This window comes from Necator americanus, chromosome II (genome assembly GCF_031761385.1).
Source record: "Necator americanus strain Aroian chromosome II, whole genome shotgun sequence".
Taxonomy (NCBI): Eukaryota; Metazoa; Nematoda; class Chromadorea; order Rhabditida; family Ancylostomatidae; genus Necator; species Necator americanus.
Genome location: NC_087372.1, coordinates 404,286 through 425,909, shown reverse-complemented (window position 1 = coordinate 425,909; position 21,624 = coordinate 404,286). Strand labels below are relative to the sequence as shown.

General features: G+C 40.8%; 4 protein-coding genes across 6 annotated transcripts; 2 read left to right on the top strand and 2 right to left on the bottom strand.

The window, feature by feature from the left end:
• Positions 1-339: 339 nt before the first annotated feature.
• RB195_016455 (uncharacterized protein) lies at positions 340-1,173 on the top strand (the record flags this gene model as incomplete). Its single annotated transcript, XM_064183002.1, has 3 exons — positions 340-695; positions 742-955; positions 1,015-1,173. 3 exons carry the CDS (start codon positions 340-342, stop codon positions 1,171-1,173), a joined length of 729 nt encoding a protein of 242 aa, XP_064038883.1.
• A 515-nt stretch (positions 1,174-1,688) lies between these two features.
• Positions 1,689-2,018, top strand: RB195_016454 (uncharacterized protein; the record flags this gene model as incomplete). The annotated part of the gene is made up of 1 exon (XM_064183001.1): positions 1,689-2,018. One exon carries the CDS (start codon positions 1,689-1,691, stop codon positions 2,016-2,018), a length of 330 nt encoding a protein of 109 aa, XP_064038882.1.
• A 3,045-nt stretch (positions 2,019-5,063) lies between these two features.
• On the bottom strand, positions 5,064-17,320 carry RB195_016453 (uncharacterized protein; the record flags this gene model as incomplete). Of its 3 annotated transcripts, XM_064182998.1 has the most annotated exons (30): positions 5,064-5,253; positions 5,337-5,465; positions 5,518-5,621; positions 5,802-5,920; positions 6,466-6,561; positions 6,639-6,771; positions 6,822-6,992; positions 7,488-7,647; positions 7,771-7,844; positions 7,914-8,009; positions 8,090-8,200; positions 8,585-8,716; positions 8,768-9,022; positions 9,075-9,179; positions 11,309-11,479; positions 12,008-12,079; positions 12,139-12,230; positions 12,287-12,398; positions 12,467-12,551; positions 13,054-13,181; positions 13,289-13,522; positions 13,782-13,847; positions 14,731-14,805; positions 15,265-15,343; positions 15,401-15,520; positions 15,577-15,731; positions 15,821-15,922; positions 16,196-16,330; positions 16,588-16,703; positions 17,305-17,320. In XM_064182998.1, 30 exons carry the CDS (start codon positions 17,318-17,320, stop codon positions 5,064-5,066), a joined length of 3,633 nt encoding a protein of 1,210 aa, XP_064038879.1. The 3 variants fall into 3 exon arrangements, with proteins under 3 accessions (XP_064038879.1, XP_064038881.1, XP_064038880.1); XM_064183000.1 differs by lacking the exons at positions 15,265-15,343; positions 15,401-15,520; positions 15,577-15,731; ... (2 more) ...; positions 16,588-16,703; positions 17,305-17,320 and adding exons at positions 10,080-10,263; positions 11,038-11,049; positions 11,107-11,222; positions 11,637-11,742; positions 14,918-14,983 and having other exon boundaries at positions 12,000-12,079; positions 13,289-13,462; XM_064182999.1 differs by lacking the exons at positions 5,064-5,253; positions 5,337-5,465; positions 5,518-5,621; ... (19 more) ...; positions 14,731-14,805; positions 17,305-17,320 and adding an exon at positions 17,155-17,302 and having other exon boundaries at positions 15,241-15,343.
• Positions 17,321-18,317: 997 nt separating this feature from the next.
• On the bottom strand, positions 18,318-21,293 carry RB195_016452 (uncharacterized protein; the record flags this gene model as incomplete). Its single annotated transcript, XM_064182997.1, has 5 exons — positions 18,318-18,472; positions 18,541-18,655; positions 18,840-18,965; positions 20,994-21,104; positions 21,219-21,293. The coding sequence occupies 5 exons, from the start codon at positions 21,291-21,293 to the stop codon at positions 18,318-18,320; spliced, it is 582 nt and encodes a 193-aa protein (XP_064038878.1).
• Positions 21,294-21,624: the final 331 nt, after the last annotated feature.

The window sequence follows — 21,624 nt, the reverse complement described above, 5'->3', positions numbered from 1 at the left end:
TATTAAGTACTCCACATACACCCATACAGTTCTGGACACAGTGGCAGAATGCTCACATATAAGGCGGGTGCGGCTGGTTCGGTTCCATGCTTCTGTTGGCTTGGAAAGTTTTGTATCTTAACGGACTACGTTCGTGACACAATACACACAAAAAAAAAGTTCTGAACATTTTCTCACATTATTTCGACGACGAAATTAGCACAGTTATGACTACCCGATTTAGGAGGGCCGCGTATACTACTCTGACTGCTACCTACATGTGGTGGACCTGCTTTAACTAAACGCAATCAAAGGTTTGAGTGTACGCATTGGGAACGTACAAGCTATATAACCTGTTATATGGCAAAAGATTCCCATACATTGCAAAAAGGTACTCTCGTCCAGCACATCGCCAAACCGAATAAACTGAAAGGCCAGCTGTCTGAAGGAAGCATGGAATCTTTGGCAACTACCATTCGTTTCGTCACGCTGAACTGCCAAACACTATCAAGTAAACTCCAACAAGCCGTCCTGTCCTGGCTTCTGCGATATCTCTGTGTGCCATTTGCTGCACTGCAGGAAACGCGCATGACAGATCGTCCCTTCGTCAGCATCGAAAATTACACCACATACTCCGGCGATGCTGATGAGAACAAAGTAGGTGGCTGCGCGATAGCTGCGAGGAACAACTACAACAACCTGGTGGAAGAATTTGGGTCAACTTCGTCTTCTTTCTTTCTTTGTACGACTGCGGGATCGCAGAGGACGTAAACTCTGGATCGTATGTGCTCACGCACTTCCCGAAACCACTGAGGATGACAGTAAGGCCGCCTTCTATGATGAAGCCCACGCGTTGATGCCTAAAATACCAAGCCAGCAGGTGGTCATTGACGCAAATGCGAAGATGAGACTCGAGCAGCAGTCCGATGTGCTAAGAAAATGGTATTACCCAGCGGAGCGCAAAAATCGAAAAACGGTGACCGTCCGGTCGACGTATGTGAACAGACGGGCCTCATCATCGCTTCCACGTTTAAGAGGAATCATCGACGCCATCAGCTCACGTGGCAGGGGTCAACCCTTTTAACACCTGAAGAGCAGCGCAAACGGAAGATGAGAACTCTTAAACTCCAGCTCGACTACGTTCTGGCGAGGGACATTCCTCAGTCAGATATCAGGAAATCTAGAGCTGTTTGAGACGTCGCGTTCGACTCTGATCACCGTCCAGTTCTTCTCAGCTTCGAGATACGGTTCCACAAGAAAAACCGAGGAGTTCCTCCTCAACCGAAAATCGTCATGGCAACTCTGAAAGATGAATATTTCTGAACGAAATTCTGCCAACGTGTGTCTATTCATGTTGGAGCACGGATCAGGAAGAAGCTTAGCGATGCGGATTGCTTCATTAAGTGCATCCAGAAGGCTGCAAGGGAAACGCTCTCGGTTCGATGGCCGCGGAAGAAGTTTGCCTTCGCGTCTACGGAAACAAAATCCACGTAAAATTCTGTATGTGTCGCGCGCAGTACTAGTGACTTCAACCAGGAAAAGCATCTTAGAAGGAAGCTCAACTGCAACAAGACAGCAATACTAGTGAACGTCAAGAGCGATGGAGTCTGAAAAGGATTGATAGGACAAGAACCCACGGAAAGCCTATGCTTTACTAAGACAGTATAGCGGCAAAATGAAAAGATGTCCTTCTGTCCTTAACACTGCCAATGGAGTGGCTATTCCACCCTACCCTTACCCTTCCAGTTTGGAGTGATCACTTCAAGACCTTGCTGAACAGGCAAGCACCGTTAGCTCCTGAACTCGAGCACGTTCATAGGCCGACATATGCGGTTAACGAGGAACCACTGACCGAGTCGGAGATACTGGGCTGTATCCAAAAGATGAAAAATGGAAAATGTAGTGGAGACGACGGAATTAGCGGAGGAATGCTTAAATATCTTCCTCCGTTTGGGATTCGTGAGATGGCAAAGATCAGCCGTTCAATATGGATAGAGGAAATGATACCTGACTCGTGGAGACGCTATCACAATTCATAAGAAGTTATCCGTCACGGACCCAAGGAATTATCGAGGAATTTCTTTTCTGCGTGTTATGTACAAGGTTTAGGAACGGATTATCCCGGACCGAATCATTAAAAATCGAGAAGAAACAACGCGCGGCGAACAAGCCGGTTTTCGTCCTAGCCGATCGACGATTGACCAGGTGTTCATCGTCAGGAGAGTGATCGAAACCTCGCAGCGGTATCGAAGTCAATGCAGTTAGCGTTTTTGAACATTGAAGCCGCTTTTGACTCCCCTCATCGAAGACGTCTTCGCAACGCGCTCCGCGCCGATTAAGTACCAGGAAAGTTCGTTCGCTTGCTTGATGACATGAATCAACGGTCAACTGCTGCAGTTCGAACACCAGTCGGATGTAGAACACCGTTTCAGGTGGTAATTGGAGTAGGACAAAGAGCAGTAGCAGGACCCCTCCTGTTCAGTTTCGCGATCGTTACGCGAAGAACAGTCAATCATTATCCTGCCGATATCATTCTAGCATCACCAACACGCTCTTTGACCGATGTCGAGTACGCTAATGATAGTGTTCTGTTCGCGGAAAACAGTACGAAACTTCAACATGTGCCAACCATGTATCGAAGTACAGTGATAAGTGCCAGCGGATGAGGATTTCTTCGACACCTCAAACGGGGGCCAGGGTGGACGGACAAGCAATCGAACTCGTCGATAAGTTCTGTTACCTGGGGTGAACGCTGAAGAACAACGGCAGCTACGAGAAAGATATTCAGCAGTGATGCACTGAGACCATTTCTCCATTTAACTCCAAACGAAATGTCTGTGGTCGATCCCATCACCAACGAAGTCAAGCTGCAAGCTACCTGTCTGCAATTCGTCCTATCATGATGTACGGATCGAAACTTGGACATATAACTTGGACATATACAGGAAATGTTTGATTTTAAAAAGTTCCCTTTTCTGCTCTCATTGTCCACGCCTCTCAAAATAAAATATATAAATAAAAAAAAAAAAAAAAAAAAAAAAAAAAAAAAAAAAAAATATATCCTAATTTTTTCTTTTCTTTTTTTTTATTTTTTTTAAAAAATTTTTTTTTTTTTTTTTTTTTTTTTTTTTTTAATTTTTTTTAAATAATTTTTTTTTTTTTTTAGTTGGGTAAAAAAAAAAAATTTTTTTTTTTTTAAGTTCCCTTTTCTGCTCTCATTGTCCACACCTAAATTTTCTGAGAGGATACTAAAAATCAATTACAATTAGTAGCTTCTGCAAACCCCTTTAATAAACACTGAACCTAAGCTGCCAACAGTGTTCAACACTTTTTTCTTTTGCAATAACTGGATGATGGGTTTGGTGCTAATTTGTTGACCTCATTAGGTATTATGAATGTCTTAGTCGCCTTCGGGGCGTTTCGAACCATGGAAACTGTAGAACCTCTCACCACTGTGTTCTCTTCTATTTACATTTACCATTGTTATAATATCTTGCTTGCGGTGAACGAAGGGTGAGAGGTTCGTCTGCGGCTATATGAACTATACGACCACACTGAGAGGTTATAGCTGACCAAAGTGAAATACTTCGTTGAAGTGATAACAGTAAGCCATTTTTCTGGCAACAGTCAACGGGAAATTGTGTTTGCTCAGCTTATGAGAAAAAAGTCTTCAATGCATAAGCACTCTTCTTGTGTGTCAGTTTCTAACCAAGCTAACAGCAAGCAGGAAAGCTTTCCAAACCAGTACCGTGCTCGTGGAGGAGGCAACATCTAGGATCAGCTGCTCTAACCCACTCCTTCAATTTTAAGCCATCATTTGAAACTGCTCCTCCAAAAATTCATACAGTGCTAATTTGAAAGTTGTGGCCTTCAGGTCCCTGCCCTTCATAGCAGATTTGAGTGCAGCCATTTGTGAATGAACAAACAACTAAATCCAGTCTGCAGAGAAAGTCCATAGTATCAGTGGCAGATCTGTGTGCTTTAATCTGACATTTATCTAAAAGAAACGCGGTCGTACAGGTATTAGAAAAGAGAAGGAAGCGATGCGCGGACGTCAACCAAGAGTTTTCCATGCTTCTTGCCAGGTGACTGCATTGTGCCGAAGGTCGATCAATTAGACCTTATTCGTCGCACCGCGACAAAGAAATTGCGGTGTTGCAACGCCGTTGAAGTCTATTCAGGTTACGAGAGGTGCGATAGAAATGGAATGTGCTTTCTGCAAATGTTCTTCGATAGAGTCCTTTCGTATCTTCATTTTACATCTTCTGCAGTGGAATTTTCTGAACAAACTGACGACAACACCCTGTACTAGAGAACAAGAAATACCGCCCTGCTCCCAAGAAAATAAAGAAATGCACTATCGTCTGTATGTTAAAGGACCTGTAGGGACCTGCATACCTGGCACGAGTTCACGACCAATTTTCATGGAATGCCAGTTACCGGTTTCCAATTCTACTTTTGATCTCTTCATTGGCAGGAAGTTCCAACAAAGCTGGGCCTTACTGGAATTTAGCAGTTAGTTTAAATGCGGCGCATCACGATTTTGACGTGGTGCGGAATCCACAAGGAAAACGTAGTGTTCCGGTAGTAGACTGCGAACCCAGCTTGATTCTGCTCATTTTGCCTAACCATCATTTAAAAAATGTCGTTTTTCTTCTAAGATGATTAGGGAAACGATTTCAGTTGCAACGCCCCGTATTTGTACATTTTTACACATCCACGAGCAAGCAGTCGAAAATTGGTGAGGTTGGTATTCAAATAAAACAAATGAATAGGGGGACCGGAAAGGGGACCTGCTGAGAGGACCGGAAAGTGTACATAGAGGCGCGTTCTAACGTACCTTGTAAGAAACAAAGCGGTTCCCACGCCCTCTTTCTAGGAAAAGATGAGCGGAACCACTCTGAGTTCCGTAATCTACTATCTGAACCCTACGTTTTCGCTGTGGGTTCCAGACCACGTCGTAGTAGTAACACTCTGTCTTTAAACGGCGTCGATAAAAAAGGATGTTTAACCATTGAAAAATGTTCGAAAATACGGACAAGAATAGAGAAACTTTTTATATCGAAGAGAAAAACCAAAAACAACTACAGAAATCTCCACAACTGTAACGAATTACTTAATTCACTGTCACGTCGTCGCCTACGGTAGGATAAACGCTCCTCTTCAGAATCTGAGGAATCGGAAGAATCTTCTGAGATTGTTGTTAGCTTTGGTGTTGGGAAAACCCTTTCACCTGTACCTAATGCTATCATTGGGATTTTAGCATCATGAACACTGAAAAAGGATACCTTTAGCTAAAGGAAAAAAAAAACATAAAAAGGACAAATGATGGACACAAGAATAGCAGGCGCTCTCACCTCACACATGGCACAGAGCAATCGGCTACTTTTCTCGAAAAGAACGGTAGCTTTTCAATAGCATTACTGTTGAGATCGAAAACAACAAACTGACCATCCGAAGTACCAGAAAATAAATAGGAGTCCGCACTGAAAAGCTTTTGTAAGGGTTGAACACTAAAAAAGCACATGCATATCACACCTATCGAGGTCAAAACATGCTCTCTGATTTGTTGTGAAGGGCCGGAGCATCTTGAAGATGAGTGTGCCCGGCATTCTCATATCATAGCAGAGAATTTCATCAGACTGAAATAAAATGTCGGTCGATGGATGAACACTGATGCTGAGACCAGTTCTCGTATTACAGAATAAATAGGAAGGAAACGAAAGTAGAAAAATTGCACAATAATGCAAAGTGAAGCAATGCGGAGAGATAAAATTCAGTTCTCATCAGATCATAGTTTCCATCATTCCAAGACTACAAACTTTACGTGGAGCAACAAACAGCCGCTGCCCGTCGGAAGAGTAGTGCATGTCGGTGATCCCTACAGTTTCTGTTGAAAACATGCATTCCAACGAATTGGTTCGATCCGAGTAGAATCCCACTGGAAAACTACCAATTTGCTTTTAATAATGAGGGCTGTATCGATGTAAGAATAAATCAAAAAAAAATATTAATATTAATATGAAAATCTAAAGAGGGCAAGGAGAGTACGAAGAACGAAGGAAAGAAATATAGCGTAAATATAGTAGACGAAGATTATGAATCAGCGAAAACATGCCCGCAGAGTTCATGAAAGAAATAATGACGCGTGTTCGCTTCAGTACCAGGTGATTGTCGACCGAACGTTGTTATGCCATAAGGCTAGTTCGGTTATCACCTACTGTTAGTTATGCAAACACGCGACGCCATCGCTTCTTAGAATTCTGCTGGAGCGTACGCAAGCAGCAACGAATAACTGCTCGGGCAGACCATCTCGATAAAGTAGTAGAGAAGAGAAATGACAAGGTCGTAAAGAAAAAATGACATTTCTATTAAAACAAGCAAGGCCAACAACATTAAATAAACAGCTTTTAAAAAACCAACAATCATCTTTACAAGAGTAATAGACGACGCTGTGCACCATTTGTATGTAGGACTGAAACTTACCACTGCCATCGTACGTTGCAGCAGCATACACCCCCGCAAACGACTTATTCATGACAATACATGACACCACCGACTTTTGACCACCGGTACGTTTTTCTGAAGTTTTTTTTCTTTATTCTTCGCGTTGCGCTTCGCCGTTTAGGTAGCTCAAGTTACGAAATGTGTACACCAACCCCAAGTCTTTATCGATGTATGTTGCCTGCCCGGTCGACTAGTGTCCCATATACGAATGCAGGCATCATAGCCACCATACAACTGTGCACCATCGTTGGAGAAAGCAACAGAATACGCAGCGGTTAACTCGTCCTATTAGGTAAACATCAATTATAAACAAATAATTCAATTAAGGACCTTACCAAGTGATTAATTCCTCTGTAAGATGAAAATCTCGTACCATCCTCGCTCCATAAATGGATAGGATGGTGCTTAGCTGTTGTTGCTAGATACTGTTTTTCATTATTACCGCACAACCATGTTGTGTCGTAAATCGGATCTCCAAGCGGGATTTTCACCGCTAATGAAAACATCTAGAAAATATAGGTCCGAAAATAGTAAAAAAGCAAATTCCTCGTACACAACTAGAAACTATTGCTATTATTTTTGAATCCATGAAGATGATTAGGATTAGTTTCAAAAAAAATCTGCGTTTTCAAAAAAGTTTCAAAAAAATTTCAAAAAAAAAATTCAAAAAAAGGTGCTTACCGTAATATTAGTAGCACTACTCTCACACACTTGGCTGCAAGACTAAATGCGCTGTCTCTTGGCAAACAATATGTTTTAAAAAAAACCACTGAATTACCATACCTTTCACAGCGATCCGTGACTATTCCGTTCAAATAGGCAGTTCTGAAGTTTTATTGCAGTTCTTTAAGTCTAGCGAAACTTCTCTCCTCATTCTCTTTATCCCAACAAAATGTATGTGTGCATTTTGTCAACAATAGAGTTATTTCTGCCATTATTTTTGCAGGTTATTCCAAGAAGACTCACAAGTCGGCCAACTCATTCAAAAAAATTGTGCTTACGTGTTTCTGGCTTAGTTCGAAGATTCTAGCCGAATTATCGGCTGAAGTCGTCGCGACAGAGGAGCCGCTCGGTGAAAATCGGCAAAGTTTAAGAAAATTGTTAGCAGGAAAAGACGTCGACACGTAACCCAAGCGAGCACAGCAGAAATCTCTTTTTACGCTGAAAAAAAGGAAAAGTGCTATGACAGTACAAGAAGTTTAGTCGTTCTTACAAGAGTGAGTTGAGTGATACATACAGCTAATTACTTTCCTTTTCTATGACTTTCCAATAGTTCAAGAATACCTGTCATGCGGATGCATCGCTACATTGTCAAATTTGAATGCAGACTTTCGGATGACCAGAGCAAGAGGCGGCTCCTTAATGTACTCGTTGTTCTGCCCCTCTAAGTTCTAAGTAAATCCAAAAAACAAGGCTATATTATCTACCTGGATTTTTAGCACCTTCGACGTTGCTTCATGGTTCCCACTGACGACAGTTGCAGGACGTTTACAGGAACTTCCACCTCTTCCAGAATCTTTAGGCTGAAATTGTATTACCTATCGAATCGTCTTCTCTGTAAATTTTCATGATGTCCAGAGTCTGAAGAAAAAAATGTACTGGCCATGATTATATTGTGATCGACGTCAAATCCCTCAGATGGTATACTGCTAATGGACCATGCATCCACAGAGGTTTGCTGCTGAATGGAGACGGGAAAAGTCCTCTCAATACCCTGGAATTATGCAATTTTTCACTTCACAAGCAATCCAGCCTAGTCTAGTTGAAAACAGGTAGATTAACTTGGTTCATGTCGTAAAAAAGGTTGTTCTACATGTGCATCAGAATAGACTTTTTTTTTTGCTAAATTTAGATTTCGATCACCAAAATTGGAAAACTAAAACTAAGGGGTGGACTCATAATATGGCGGCAGAAAGTGGATGCGGAATTGTAAGCAAATTCAGTTACCACGAAACCGATTTCCCATGGAAATATTCTGAGTAATTGTCTGTGAAACTTCTATCTAACACTAGTCCAAGTAACTTTTTCGACTGAAGAACGGATTGCAGAAGATGCGATTAAACTTAAAAAGAAATGCACAAATATAGGAACCATCTACCTGAGCTGCTTCTAGCTCCCTTTGCAGCGCTCGGCGTTCGCGTCTGTTCAGTTTTACTGCTGTGTTCTCGAGCTTAGCCAGAATGGATTCCATTATGGCTTTCTTTTCAGGTTCTCCCCTTGAGCTTGACGGCTGAAAGTATAGACATCGGATGCAGGCCCATCTAAAACTCTGGCAAAATACCTGCTCGATGGGAGTCTCCTTTCTGCATACAGCATCAGGAGTGATTAAGGTAGTGGAAAGTCTTCCTTCTACGAACGCATTTGTTTCTACTTCCATTTTAGCTTCTATTTCTCTATTCAATCCTTCCTCTACATGTCTTCCGTCAGTGGTAGAACGGAATGCAGCAGACTCTATTTGTACACGATCAAGAAGCTGGTTTATTACATCTACCACCACCACCTCTGCTCCAGTATAATTACTTTTCACCATGTTCAACTGCAAAGGATTAGTGACTTTAGGACTCTTTGTTCCACGAAATTACTTTTACCTCCTCTTCACGCGTTTTCACAGCTTCTCCTACGGGCATTGTGTTGTCTAGTGCACCCTCTATGATACAGGATCCTGGTATTTCCTCATCCGTATTCATTCTGATCTAGAAGAATGACATCAAGCAATTATTAGCACTAACGAAAGTTAACGAAGCTTAACATGAAGCTTAACAAAATTGATAGATAGACTTAATGGGATAATGGATGTAAAAGATTTTCCATTGAAAAAACGTACATAAAAGAAGAGTGGAGAGCAGAAAAACAGGCGTAACACTAAGTTATTTTGGATGGGGGAGCCTGAGAGTCTTAGTTAAAACCATTTTGCAATATTTTAAAAAAGACGACAAAGAAGAAGGCCCTTGGAGATTCCTAGAGTTTTTCCTGGGTCTGACCGGAACTATCGTGTTCACGAAAGCAATTAGTTCACTAGGTTCTAAACAACAGTGTCCTCTTTCCAACGTTTTCTGTGAATACATAGATGAGCAGGATTAGATTGCTGACTATGCTCGTCTACTATTCTTAGAAGGAACCTTTGGAGAAGAATCTTTAGGGGAGAGTAAAGTTGCGTATATTCGAAGAGAACAGACGAGTGCCTCAGTTCAGATATTCCACATGTAGTTCTCTTTACTGCTTTGATAGAGCTTAGGAATCTTCTGGGTTCGCTGCGAGTTCATAAGGAATGCTTACAACTACGGACTCTCTTCACACGAGCGATGAAGACCTAAGATACAGCAGAGCTTGCAGCGAGTCTTTGGAACTACGTACATCGTACAGCTAGAGGCTAAGCTTTCTGAAAAATTACAACCCATTCCAATGGTCAAGCATTCTTTTCTGCTCACCTATGTCTTGCTAATCTATTCAACCTCACTCGCCTCTTCATGAGGAACTCCTCGTTAATCAAAACAACCCAAAAAAGAAAGACGTGTTCTGACGAGCGAGTGCGACATCCACAGCCCCATCATCAAAAAGAAAAAAACGGTCACGTATAGTACAGTCAAACTCACATGAATCTCGGTACGTTTACGTAAGCGGCTACGCTCGAAGCGACCCGGCGGTGCAAGCGGTTGACATTGAGGTGGTGCTATCCCGAACAGCAGCGAAGAAGCTGCTAGCAATGGTTCTCCGTCGATTCCAACCGCCGTCTCTACCGCATCGTTTCGAGCGCAGCCGCGTACGCAACTCTCCGTGCTTCATGATGTTTTGACCCGACTACATGGAGGGGACCGTAGCTTGCGCACTGTACAGAGAACTGAACAATCTTAATAGTGCAAGATTTTGCCCGCTCTAAAACTCCTTCCCACACAAAATCAAACACAGAAGAACTCCACAACGACAAATCATCGAGAGAATCTTGGTAGTACTTCGCTGTGCCCAGACTGCCTTAATGAGTACAGTGCACTCAAGAATTATCCCCAGATATATATATATATATATATATATATTAAAGACAAGGATAAAATTACTTTTAAGATGTAACTTTATTTATTTGAAGCAATCAATCACAGGATCTCCTTCCAATTCCAATTTTTTACACTCCGACCTATTTAGATACTATTCAGGAATAGATGCCATCAAAACTCCTTAATATCTTAAGACCGAAATCGTTTTATTGAGCAATCTGAAACGCTTATCAAATCGTTGTAACAAGTATGTACTAAATAACAAACATCGACTCTATCATCGATAAATAACAACAATATGTTCAAAACATGACTCTATTCAACACTTAATTAACACAACATCTTTAAAATGGATGTCAGAAAAACTAAACCTGCAAAATTAATGAGTGTGAACAAAATCTGCAACTCTGTATTTGAGCACGGTGAGCAAAAGTAAAAAAATCTTCTCTTCGGAACATTTGCTCATGTAATTTATTATGTACAAATTTATTTCTCTTCATTTAGCTCTTTTTTTAGTTGTTCCAGCTCCTCTTCTGACAATCCGGTCTGAGATAATACTGACTGGAGCACGGATCTGAAAGGGCGGAAGCGCATCAGTGAACAAAGATGGACCCTGAAATGTTGTGGCTACTTTCTCATTCCCTTTCTTTTTCCCGGCAACTTCATCTCCTTTTTCTTCTCTGCCTCGTATTCCTCTTTTTCCCGCTGTGTTTGTGCACGCTCACGCATTTTTTTAAGAATGGAACCCTGAAAGAAAAAAAAAACCAACATTGGTGAAGAAAATACATTAACATAAAGTTAACGAATAAATTTACAACTAATGACAATACTACCTTTCGAGCATCTCCCATCGCCGAATTCTCTAGGATCTCGAGTATATTCTCTACCGACTCCTGTAAAATAGCATCCAACTGTTTGCAAGCTTCACGAACTGCCAGCTCATCTGGAAGCATATCGGGAAACCGTAATGATAACCATAGGTAAGTATCCAGAACCTCGTAAATCTGCAAACATTTGTACAATTAGAACGAAAATAAACTGAATAAATATTACGTAAGGAAAATTGCATGCATCGAACTCCTAAGGTTGCATCTAATATCTAAGATTTTCATTTTTCTACAACTTATGGTAAATCATTTAACTGATAAGTGCAAACAGTGCCTTTTCCAAATGTTCTAATTGCTGCAGATTTTCTGGCTGGCCAATGGATTCCCAGTTTAGCATGTCCATCATCCAGTCATAGGTAAGGCACTGTCCTGATGAGAACCTAGAGAAACATTGCCCTTGAAATTGGAAGATGAAATGCAGACAATTGCTTGACTAGTTAGTAAAGACTACTTTTGTTATGAAATCCCCATAATAAAATGGATAAGAATATTTGCTGTTCATTATCACTAACCCGGTATGCAAGAACAACCCCTATAATTCAGACAAAAAAGTGTTCACGTAGAATCAGTGGAGGAACATTTGAAAAATCTCCGTAATTTTGTTATGGACACCTGTAACAATTGAAAAACAGTTTACCTCCTAACCATCTTCACAAATGCTGCCGCTGTCAGCTTGCTTTCAACATTTATCGGAGATATGCAGAAAGTGTAGCGTACCTAACAACAGCCGTTAAGAAACTTTCATCAGCTAGAGAAGAGAGTACTACGACACCTACTTTTAAAGGAAGTGGGATATAGTCAATCAAATCAGCCAAAGTTCTCATTTGCTCCACAGTGCATATGAAGAACTGATCGGATATCGAACAAACTAAGCCGGAAATTAGAAATTTAAAAACATAGTGGACAAAAAAAACTAAAATTCACCCGAGACAAACAAGTCCAATAGATGAACAAACGAGGCTTGTGGCAAATGAAACGAAAAGGTTTCGATTTGTTCAAAGGTTGGAGCAATACCAACAGTTTCGATCGGTTCAACCTGAATCAGATAGGGGCTTTAGACAAACTGAAACATTCAGTAATAAAGCTATCCTGATAGCAACGAACTGGTTGACTCAAGATATCCTTAAGTGTTCCGATATCTTCATTACGTAGAGTAGTAGCTATCCCGTCAGAGTATGTTGTACCAAATCTTAACGATTAGAGTATTGGTTTTGGTTCGGTTGCGTGTAATAAATCTAACATTTGTGGGGGATCAAAAAGCATAATTCCAATTTTGCAAAACATGCACTTTTACGTAATAGGAGATAGTACGTGATGTTGATCAATCCCTTAGGGATGCGTCACTGAATTCACGTCAGAATTAAAGGGACTTACGAATGTGGGATTTTAAATGTGCTGCTGCCTGTTATATCGCTCTCGAATGGATGAAAGCTGGCCTTGAGCGGTATCACAAAGCTATTATCACGAAGCCGATGAGAGAAAGGAGAACATGTAATTGAAGGTAGCGAGTTGTTAACATGAGTAAGAGGGTGTCAAATGAGATGGAAATAAGCCAGGGTGAAAGGAAAGGAGGTGTTTCGCAACATTCTTGAACAAAATTTCCAAATCTTCATAAAATGTGAGACTAGACAAATCTCAACTTATTATTGAGGAGGTCAGCTACGACGTTCAACGGTATGTCTAAGCTTTACCTGCCGGCCCTTCCAGCAATCTGCAGCGCTGAATAGTTCGGTAGCAGTTCACCTTGCCTGGTGCATCCTGAGAATATTATCCGACGAATATTCAGATTTAGACCCATTCCTATAGCATCAGTAGCGACCTTTAACAAAAATGAGAATCAAGAAAAGGTTTGGTATCATTCAAGACAAAACGTAAAACTACAGAAATTTCTTTTTACTACAATTTCTAAATGAAATTATTCCTCACCAAAACATTGCATGGATCATTAGGATCGTTAAATTTTGCCGCTTGGGCCAACTTCGTGCCCGGCGGTAGGTCACCGTAGATGACAGCCGGCTTCACTCCTAACTTCTCCAAGCTCTTTGTAACGTTGTAGATAGCCTTACGGCTAAAGCAGACTATGCAGTCACCGGATTGCACCTTTAAGCTAAGTTCTGAGAAAACGGCTGCACGTTTAACATAATAATTTACATACTCTAACTGAAAACGGGATGGAGAATTGGAAAGACAAATAGAAATTATTAATACTTATAAGGGAGAGTACAATACCGATTCAACGCTGAAGTTCACAGAGATACAAAAACTCGCGCTGGAACTTTCCTACAAATTCCAAAGGCGCTAAAGCGTCAATTACTCACGAAGCACTAACAACCATATCAGTTCTCTCACAACAGAGGTAAGTGAAAGCGCCAAGAATTCGTGGATTGCGAAAAAGTGAAATTAGCAATTAAAAACCCACGTGATCCAGAGATCCTAATCCTTGATTGGCTATTGTTAGCGGAGTCTTTCTTTCGTAGTAGCGAACCTGCAACCACACTTTTCAAAATGAAGAACTTCAAAACAGTCATAAGATCATCTAAAACAATCGCGCACGACATATGCAAATTTTCGAACCTGACGAAGCAACTCAAACTAGAACGATGAATGTCAACATTAACATTCACTGTCATTTACTTACTGTTTTAAAAACACAAGCACTACTGAAAATGTCGCTTAAAACTTTTCTGAAGTAGTTTGGTTCACAAATTCCTGTCTTTGTTGAAGGCAATAGCAGTAATGTGAGGAACTTTCATATGAGTAAGATCAATAAAAAGATTCCAATCTTCGACTCATTCAGCTCCAGTGGTTTGCCTGGTGAATGAGAATGCTCTCTACATTTCTTAGAGAATGGAAACTCTTCGCCATGAAAGCAAATGTTCACTCAAAAACAAGGAACATCGAATAATAGAATTAGAGAATTGGGGATCAAGAAGTTCTCAATTTTAAGAATGCTGTCCAAAGGTGAGAGACAGGAGTTATCAGATAAGAAGAAAATAAATTCCGGCAATCACTTCTAAGCAAAAGTTGCATCTGCGTTGAGTGAGTATGCATGAAAAGCTGTGTGCACAACGCGCAAGATCACTTTCAATGGCCTTCAAAGGTAATGAGTCTTCTGTAGCATTAAAAACAGTGACGAGGACATGGTCAACAAGCCCTTTGCTCTAAAGTAAACTTGACCAATTACAACGAAAAAACACGCAAATTAAGCATGAGACTCAGAAATGCATTCAACGCTAACACTAACTGAAAATCCTGTAGTCAATATGAATTCCAGGTAAGAAATCCAATTATCAATACTTCTGTAGAAATTTGCAGCAACCAGAACACTGAAACAGAAGAATTCTGATTCTCTGCATTAAAATGCTCACCTCTACATGTTCTCCAATTGGATCAAGCAATTTCTTCACAATCTCTATCGCTGCAGACTCACCACAAAGATGTACCTGAATTCAACACTTTACGGAAGGAAGCGGCAGAGCCTTCTAAATTTTGTTTCAAAACAGTAAAAAAAACAATCATAACACTGAAAAAGTTCCAATGTTCGTGCAGTTTCACCTCATCTGCTGCCACGCCCAACAGTGCTCTTGTCCAAGCCCATCCACGTTGTTCATCACGCAACATTTGGATTTCATCAATTACAGCCACATAAAAGCAGATAATTTAGATGGTGTGACAAATGCGCAGATATCATTCTACGGCTTCAATACTTTAAAATTATTTGAACTGTAAGCAAATAAAAATTAACTATGGACATGACAGTCAGCCAAGGAAAACCTTGGAGACGGACTTTCTGCGAAAGGTTAAAGAGCAACAGAATAAAACTACAGGTTCTCTCTTTGATAGTCACATCCAAAAAAAATTTTAAAAATGTAACCACATTAAAGATCTGTAAGATTTGTTACCTCGACTCTCATCTGGGTAGACAACATCTCCACCGTAGATGATAAATGCGCACTGGGGTGAAAATTATCCACTGCATATCTAAAAAAATTATTCTAGTATCACACCACGCGGGATATGACATTCCAGTCTGGTCACCTCCGTTCCTCCCCTGTAACTAAGTCGCATTTAATGCCTAATTCGTTACTTCTTTTAAAAACTTCAGCAGCCAGGAGCTTGAGCGGACCACAATAAACACCACTTTTTGCTTCACCAAATCTGCAAAGTTTACAAAATTGTAAAATCTCAAGGCTAAAGGCACAAAATGTGCATACCGCTCCAACGCATGGTACGTCTTCCCAGAATTTGTTGGTCCTGCGTGAAAAATCACCTTCCGCTGAACAGTGCGGGCGTCGGGATACCAGTTATGAGGTTGAGTGAGATCAGAGATCATCCGTAAGTCATCCATAGCCTCGAGGTGGGGAAATACCTGCGTTTTAGTGAATAAGTCAACGAGGCTGACAACAAAAGAACGAACGAATAAATGGGTAGGTGAAAAACAAATGACAAAATGCTCACTTTTCGGGCATGTGCGAGGAAGTACGGGAACAGCCTGTCCACGTCATGGCCTTCTTTTATAATATCATGGAACAATACTAACAATGCAGGTTCAACACCTCCCTTTAAAGAACCACCTATGAAATCATTTCAACATAAGAACTCTGAAGATATTGCAGAGGTATCAAAGGTAGTTGATATTTCTTGTGTGTTTTCAGACATAAAATCATGATTGTCCAGAAGCGAGATTGTTTTCATTTGTGTTGAACTAGGGGAATTTTTGTGCATAACAATTATGCAACCAAAACTAGATCTATATATCTTAGCTCCTCCAAACAAAATTGTAAGGTTGAAAAAAATAGCTATCGGGATCTTTCACATGGTAGAAAGAAATACCTTTTCACTTAAGCAATACTCTCGAAACGACCGATATGCTGTGACGAAAAGCTTCGTATTGAGGCCATTCTCCGCTGCTATCTCCCGAATGGTTTTTCTTCGGAAGAACTCATCCAAGGCTAAGCACATGTTAGACTGAAAGGAGAAGAAGATAGTTGCAATAGTGAGGATGAATCAGTATAGCCAAGAGAGTAAAAGTGCAGAATAAAAGGTTTTTTCTAGCAAAAAAAAAAAGAATCCTTTCAGTATCAAATATATTTATCTGCTATCGGAGGCGGGAACCACTTTTCCACTTTCGATAGCAACTATATTTGTGAGTCATTATCTAGTATTAGACACTCATGAAAAACAGAGAAGCGCGGACACTAATGAGGTCCAGATCCAGCACCCACCGCATCCAATCCTTCTGTCCACTGTTCGTACCCAATCACGGTAGTTCGCGACGGAGTCACCACGCGAGGAACAACGAGATCTTCAATTGCACTTCCACCGCGGTCAGCTGGGACGCCTTGAGAAGTGAATTATACAGCCCTTGGATTATAACTGTTGATGTAACGACAACCCTTAACTAGTGCAGTATAAGCTTGAGTCTAAAATGATAAAATCTCTGTCGTAACAAAGCACCAACGATGCATCAGCGCATTAGACTGGAATTTGGAATCGCTGAGGTTTTTCGCATCTTGCACTATAAAATGAATTGCGATGCCAGCCGATGTATCACGTCAGTTTTTATCCTTCCAGAAAAGTTTGGTGCCAGCTCATTCAGTCACGGCGCAACCTCTTACCGACTGCTCTCTACCCTTCCGAGTGAACGACTATAAAAAGCAAATTCCTGGTAGAGTTGGCAAGAGATCTTTGCATTCTTGAATCTTGAAGGAAAAAAGTGCGCTATGTGTTAGTTGACTGAAACTCTAGATATCGCTGGGAAACCAATCCGCCCTCTTTTCAGGTATGTATACCTGTGATTCTTCTTCTCCGATTTGGTGTGGACGAGTTCGACTGAGATCGTAGCGTCCCTCGATGTCGGTGAGCAGGAACACACGAGGTGCTGCACAGAAACGCGTCCGATGTAGATAGTGTGCTCCTTATCAGAAAAGAAAGCCGCATACCACTACGGCATGACATCTGAATATAATGCAGTGGAGATCATCTACTTTCGCAGGTGCGAAAACACCATTTTTTTGAAGTCTACATAGAATTCTAGAAGACAACAACAACTCACTGATTAGATATACAGCTAAACACAACGTTTATAATCTCTTCAACTAGTTTTATCTTACCATACAATAGTTTACACTCGTCTAAACTCACTCGTCCCCAAAGAAGAGAATTGTTCCTTATTGTCTATGTGCACAAGCTGTTCCCTTTTTTAGGAGCAGAAACGAAAAAAGTCACATAAAGATCTGTGTGTTTCTTATATGGCTTACAAAACGCAGATTACAACAACTTTAATCAAGGTAACCCAGGAACTGCAACTGTTTTAAGCATGAGGCCTAATCCTCACGGAGCACATGAAAACCACGAACTGCTGGGCTAGAAAACCGTATTGAACCTGCTATGATTTTGAAAGAGTATCTTTGACTAACAGTTTCTCTGCTATAACTATGAAGGTGGACAAGCTATAAAATGTTATAAACAACTTCGCCAAAAAGTACACATGGAAAGTAAAATCCATACATATTTAAAAGGCTCAGAAAAACAAATAAAGTTCATGAAAACCAACGAACATTAGAAAGTGAAAATCTCTAGCAACACTCAAAACAAAGGAAATGAAAAAATATGTATGCCTCAAGTTATGGTCGACACAGAAAATACTACAAGGTAAATCACGAGCTTCGATACCACTACATTCTTACAATTTATTTGCATCACAGAAATTGCGGACACAAAAAAAAAAGAAAAAAAAACAGGAGAGCAAACCAAAAGGAATTAAATACCAAGTAGACGGAAATTTCACAAAAAAAAAAACAAAATAGAAATAAAGATGGTCCCATCAACTTCTACTTACCTTACCATCTACAAGAAAAACTTCTATGAACACAGCAAGAGGGTATCATCCTCAAATAGATTTAAACCAGTAAAGGTTACAAAATGCTCACTGGAACAAAGCATCATTAGCGCATCAGTTTTTTCTCATGTTCTTGAACAAAGTTCCATGTCCAGGAATAATCCAATCTGCCAGTTCGTAAATCTTTTCTCGGCTTGCTTCCTGTTTTTCAGGATAAGCTGACACCAATCTCCACTGTTCAGCGTCGTCCTCGTTCTCGAATATGTCACCTGAGAACGTACTACTGACCAGAGGGAACTGGTAATAACAAAGTGAATGTAAAAGAACCTATCTGTACCTGCAACGACGACGCACCCCAGTTCCGTATTTCTTACAACAACTATCAAATCATGATCTGTGTGCCCTGGACAGCGGTGGAGCTCAACTTCTGACGTTATTACTATTGGATTCTCCTAAAAATCTAGTTTTTTAAAGGTAACAGTAAAACCAAGATATGAGTCAAAAAAGGACTTGACTTTGTATCAAATAAGGTGCATATGTCGAATGTATGAGCTAATTGTAACAATGTCTTCTGGTTTTAACCGTCACTAACAAGAAACGTAAAAAAAGATGTTCACATTAAGGAAAATAGCAGACCTCCGAAAATGTATCGTATTCTCCATTAACAGCAATATCCGAAGCCATATAAACTTTTGCTTTTTTGAACAGCGCCAGGTTCCCGCAATGGTCCATATGCCCATGTGTGACAATAAGCACATCTATCTGAAAAAGAACTTCCTAATAAACATGAATGTTACTCAAAAATCCCAAGTAAGTAAAAAGCTAAGCGCTAAGAGTTGAGTGGATGGTATCAACATACAACTACCTATTCACCCACAAAAAATTGATAAAATATTGCGACAAGTTACCAGTCTGATGTCATCGCACTTTCTCCCCTCTCCCTGCCTCTTTGCTATTTCCCCTGCCCAAATGAATGTGCACTACACGGTCGTGAACAAACATGAGCAATACCATCTGTATGTAGCAGAAGTGGATTATCCACGATCGGTTATCTGCTTTATCGTGGTCCGAGTGTACAATATACTTTACCCTATTCCTTGTACAACTTTTTTGCCAGCTAAAATATTAAAAGCAAAAAAATCACTGACACCATTGGCTTAGTTAATATTAGAAAGGGGTTTTAGAGAGGGCAAAATTTTGCACTACTAAGATTGTTCATTTCTCTGTGCACGCGCGGTGGACCGTAGCGGTTGAGACCGTGCAAGGATCCTACCGCTACCCCCATCTCTGCATCTCACCGTGGTCTCACCTCGATTTCAACCGCTGTCTCCATCGTATCGCTTCGAGCGCAGCCGCTTGCACAGCTCTCCGTGCTGCATGTCGTTTAGACTCAACTATATGTAATATGTTCTCGGCAGTTCTTCCAATTCTCCTACTTGAAAGTTTGTCGAAAATTTGCCGCAGACGCTTTGAAATTTGAAATAAAAATGAAATACTTTTAAGCACATCGTTTCACATCTTCTATGTAGTAAAAAGTTAGTCGCTTAATGACATGAAAACATCACGATATTACCCATTCCTTCTTCTGCTCTCCCACTTCCGTTGTTCTTCTTGACCCTAATGTCTGTATAAACGCCACGCCGTCGCTGTTTTGCATTTATGATTTATTTAAGATTTTAAAAAATGGCATTATTCTCCCTACTTGACAAATTACGCCAAAATCATTAGGCCTAGGTATCGCACTATGGCATTGTGTCAAAGTAGCGAAAAGAACGGAAGTAGCTTCGTCATCGTTTAACATCCCCAATCTAATTAAAGGCATCACCTCACGAATCTGAGGTGGTACGGATTTCAGGTGGAGTATACGTAAACGGGACAGTAGATCATGGAGGGGGTGTGATTCCGTCAATTTCTTCCTAATTGCCGTAAAAAACGGCCCGGAAGATGAGGCGCCGCACAGGGCTGGCGCGCTCCAATTGAACTCCTTGTAGAAAATAGTGCGCCTGAACGCTCGAAGCCGTATCTTCCGAGCCATTTTCTACGGCAATTAGAAAAAATAAACGGAATCACCCTCTTCCCCATAATCTATGACTCCGTATACGAATACTCCACCGGAAATCCGTACCACTCCAGGTTCGTGGGGTGCTGCCTTTAACAGACTGCGATGGAGTTGCTTGCCTGTTACTGCGACTAAACTGCATCGTTGGATGAACGAAAACACACGGAACTACAACTTCCGTTTCTCACTGCTGAGATTAGGTTTGTAGAGATGACTGACTGAGGTCCCTCTCACAATCATAACCTAAACCCCTACCCTATTCGCTCTTTAGAGATCCGAGAATCGGAAATTTCGTTATATGATGACTTTAAAGGTCGCAAACCTCATCTAGATGCTGTCGGCGAAGTTTTACAGAAAAGTCATTGGAAGTCGAACATTCCACTACAGAAAACTAATTGGTCTTGATAACAGCCAAGTACTTTTCAGTATTCTCACGTCGATAATCCATTGGAGTGAGGAACGTACGTCCCCCAACTTCTTATTATAGTCGGGTCAAAACAACCTGATGTTCGGAGCATTTATGTAAGCAACTCCGCTCCAACTGTGGAGCTACCGGCTGGGATCGAGGCATGTCCCTCGCTTGCTCCACTCATCGATGCATTCCGAATGGAGATAGCGATGCCCCGAGCACAAGGTCCTATTGACTCGATTATACCTTGCGTGTTGTACCCAAGTCACTGCTTTGATGCAACAAAAGCATGGAATAGAAAATGGAATGCTTCTACACTAACACCTTCTTTATTGATGCCAAACTCCGAGAGTCTTTGCAACAATTCGGCACCGTTCCAAGGGTCACCGCAATCGACTAATATATTGGTGTTCATCGATCGAATAAGCGTCACCTGCAAAAGCAAATACAGGTAACGAATATCTCCTTGTTCACTTTTTTTGTGAAAATTTAGCATGACCTTATGCATGACTGACTTCAATAGATCAAAGAAAAAAGTAGTACGCACCGATCCTGTTGCTAGATACTTTCCACCCTCTCGTGCGTAGCCGACGATGAGCTGGTTGACTATGGAATGGCTCATTAGATCCTACTGAAGCAACAACAAGCAGAGACGTTTGTTGAATATACTAGTCCTATATAGGCTTTTTCAAGTATTAAACAATCCAAGCGTAGTGGTATGCAGAGGCTTCTGCAAACTCTTACTCAATCATCAAAACACATTATCACTCTTCATTCACCCATAAATACCCTCAGAATGAAAACGGCAACAAGGTTACTAGATCCGTAGGAAAATAACATTATAACATTAAAATATGATGAAGTGTCATCATAAATTCGAAAGAATTGATATTTTATATATTTGCGTGTATATATTACATAGTGCAACGGAAGAAATAAAACTGGCCTAAACA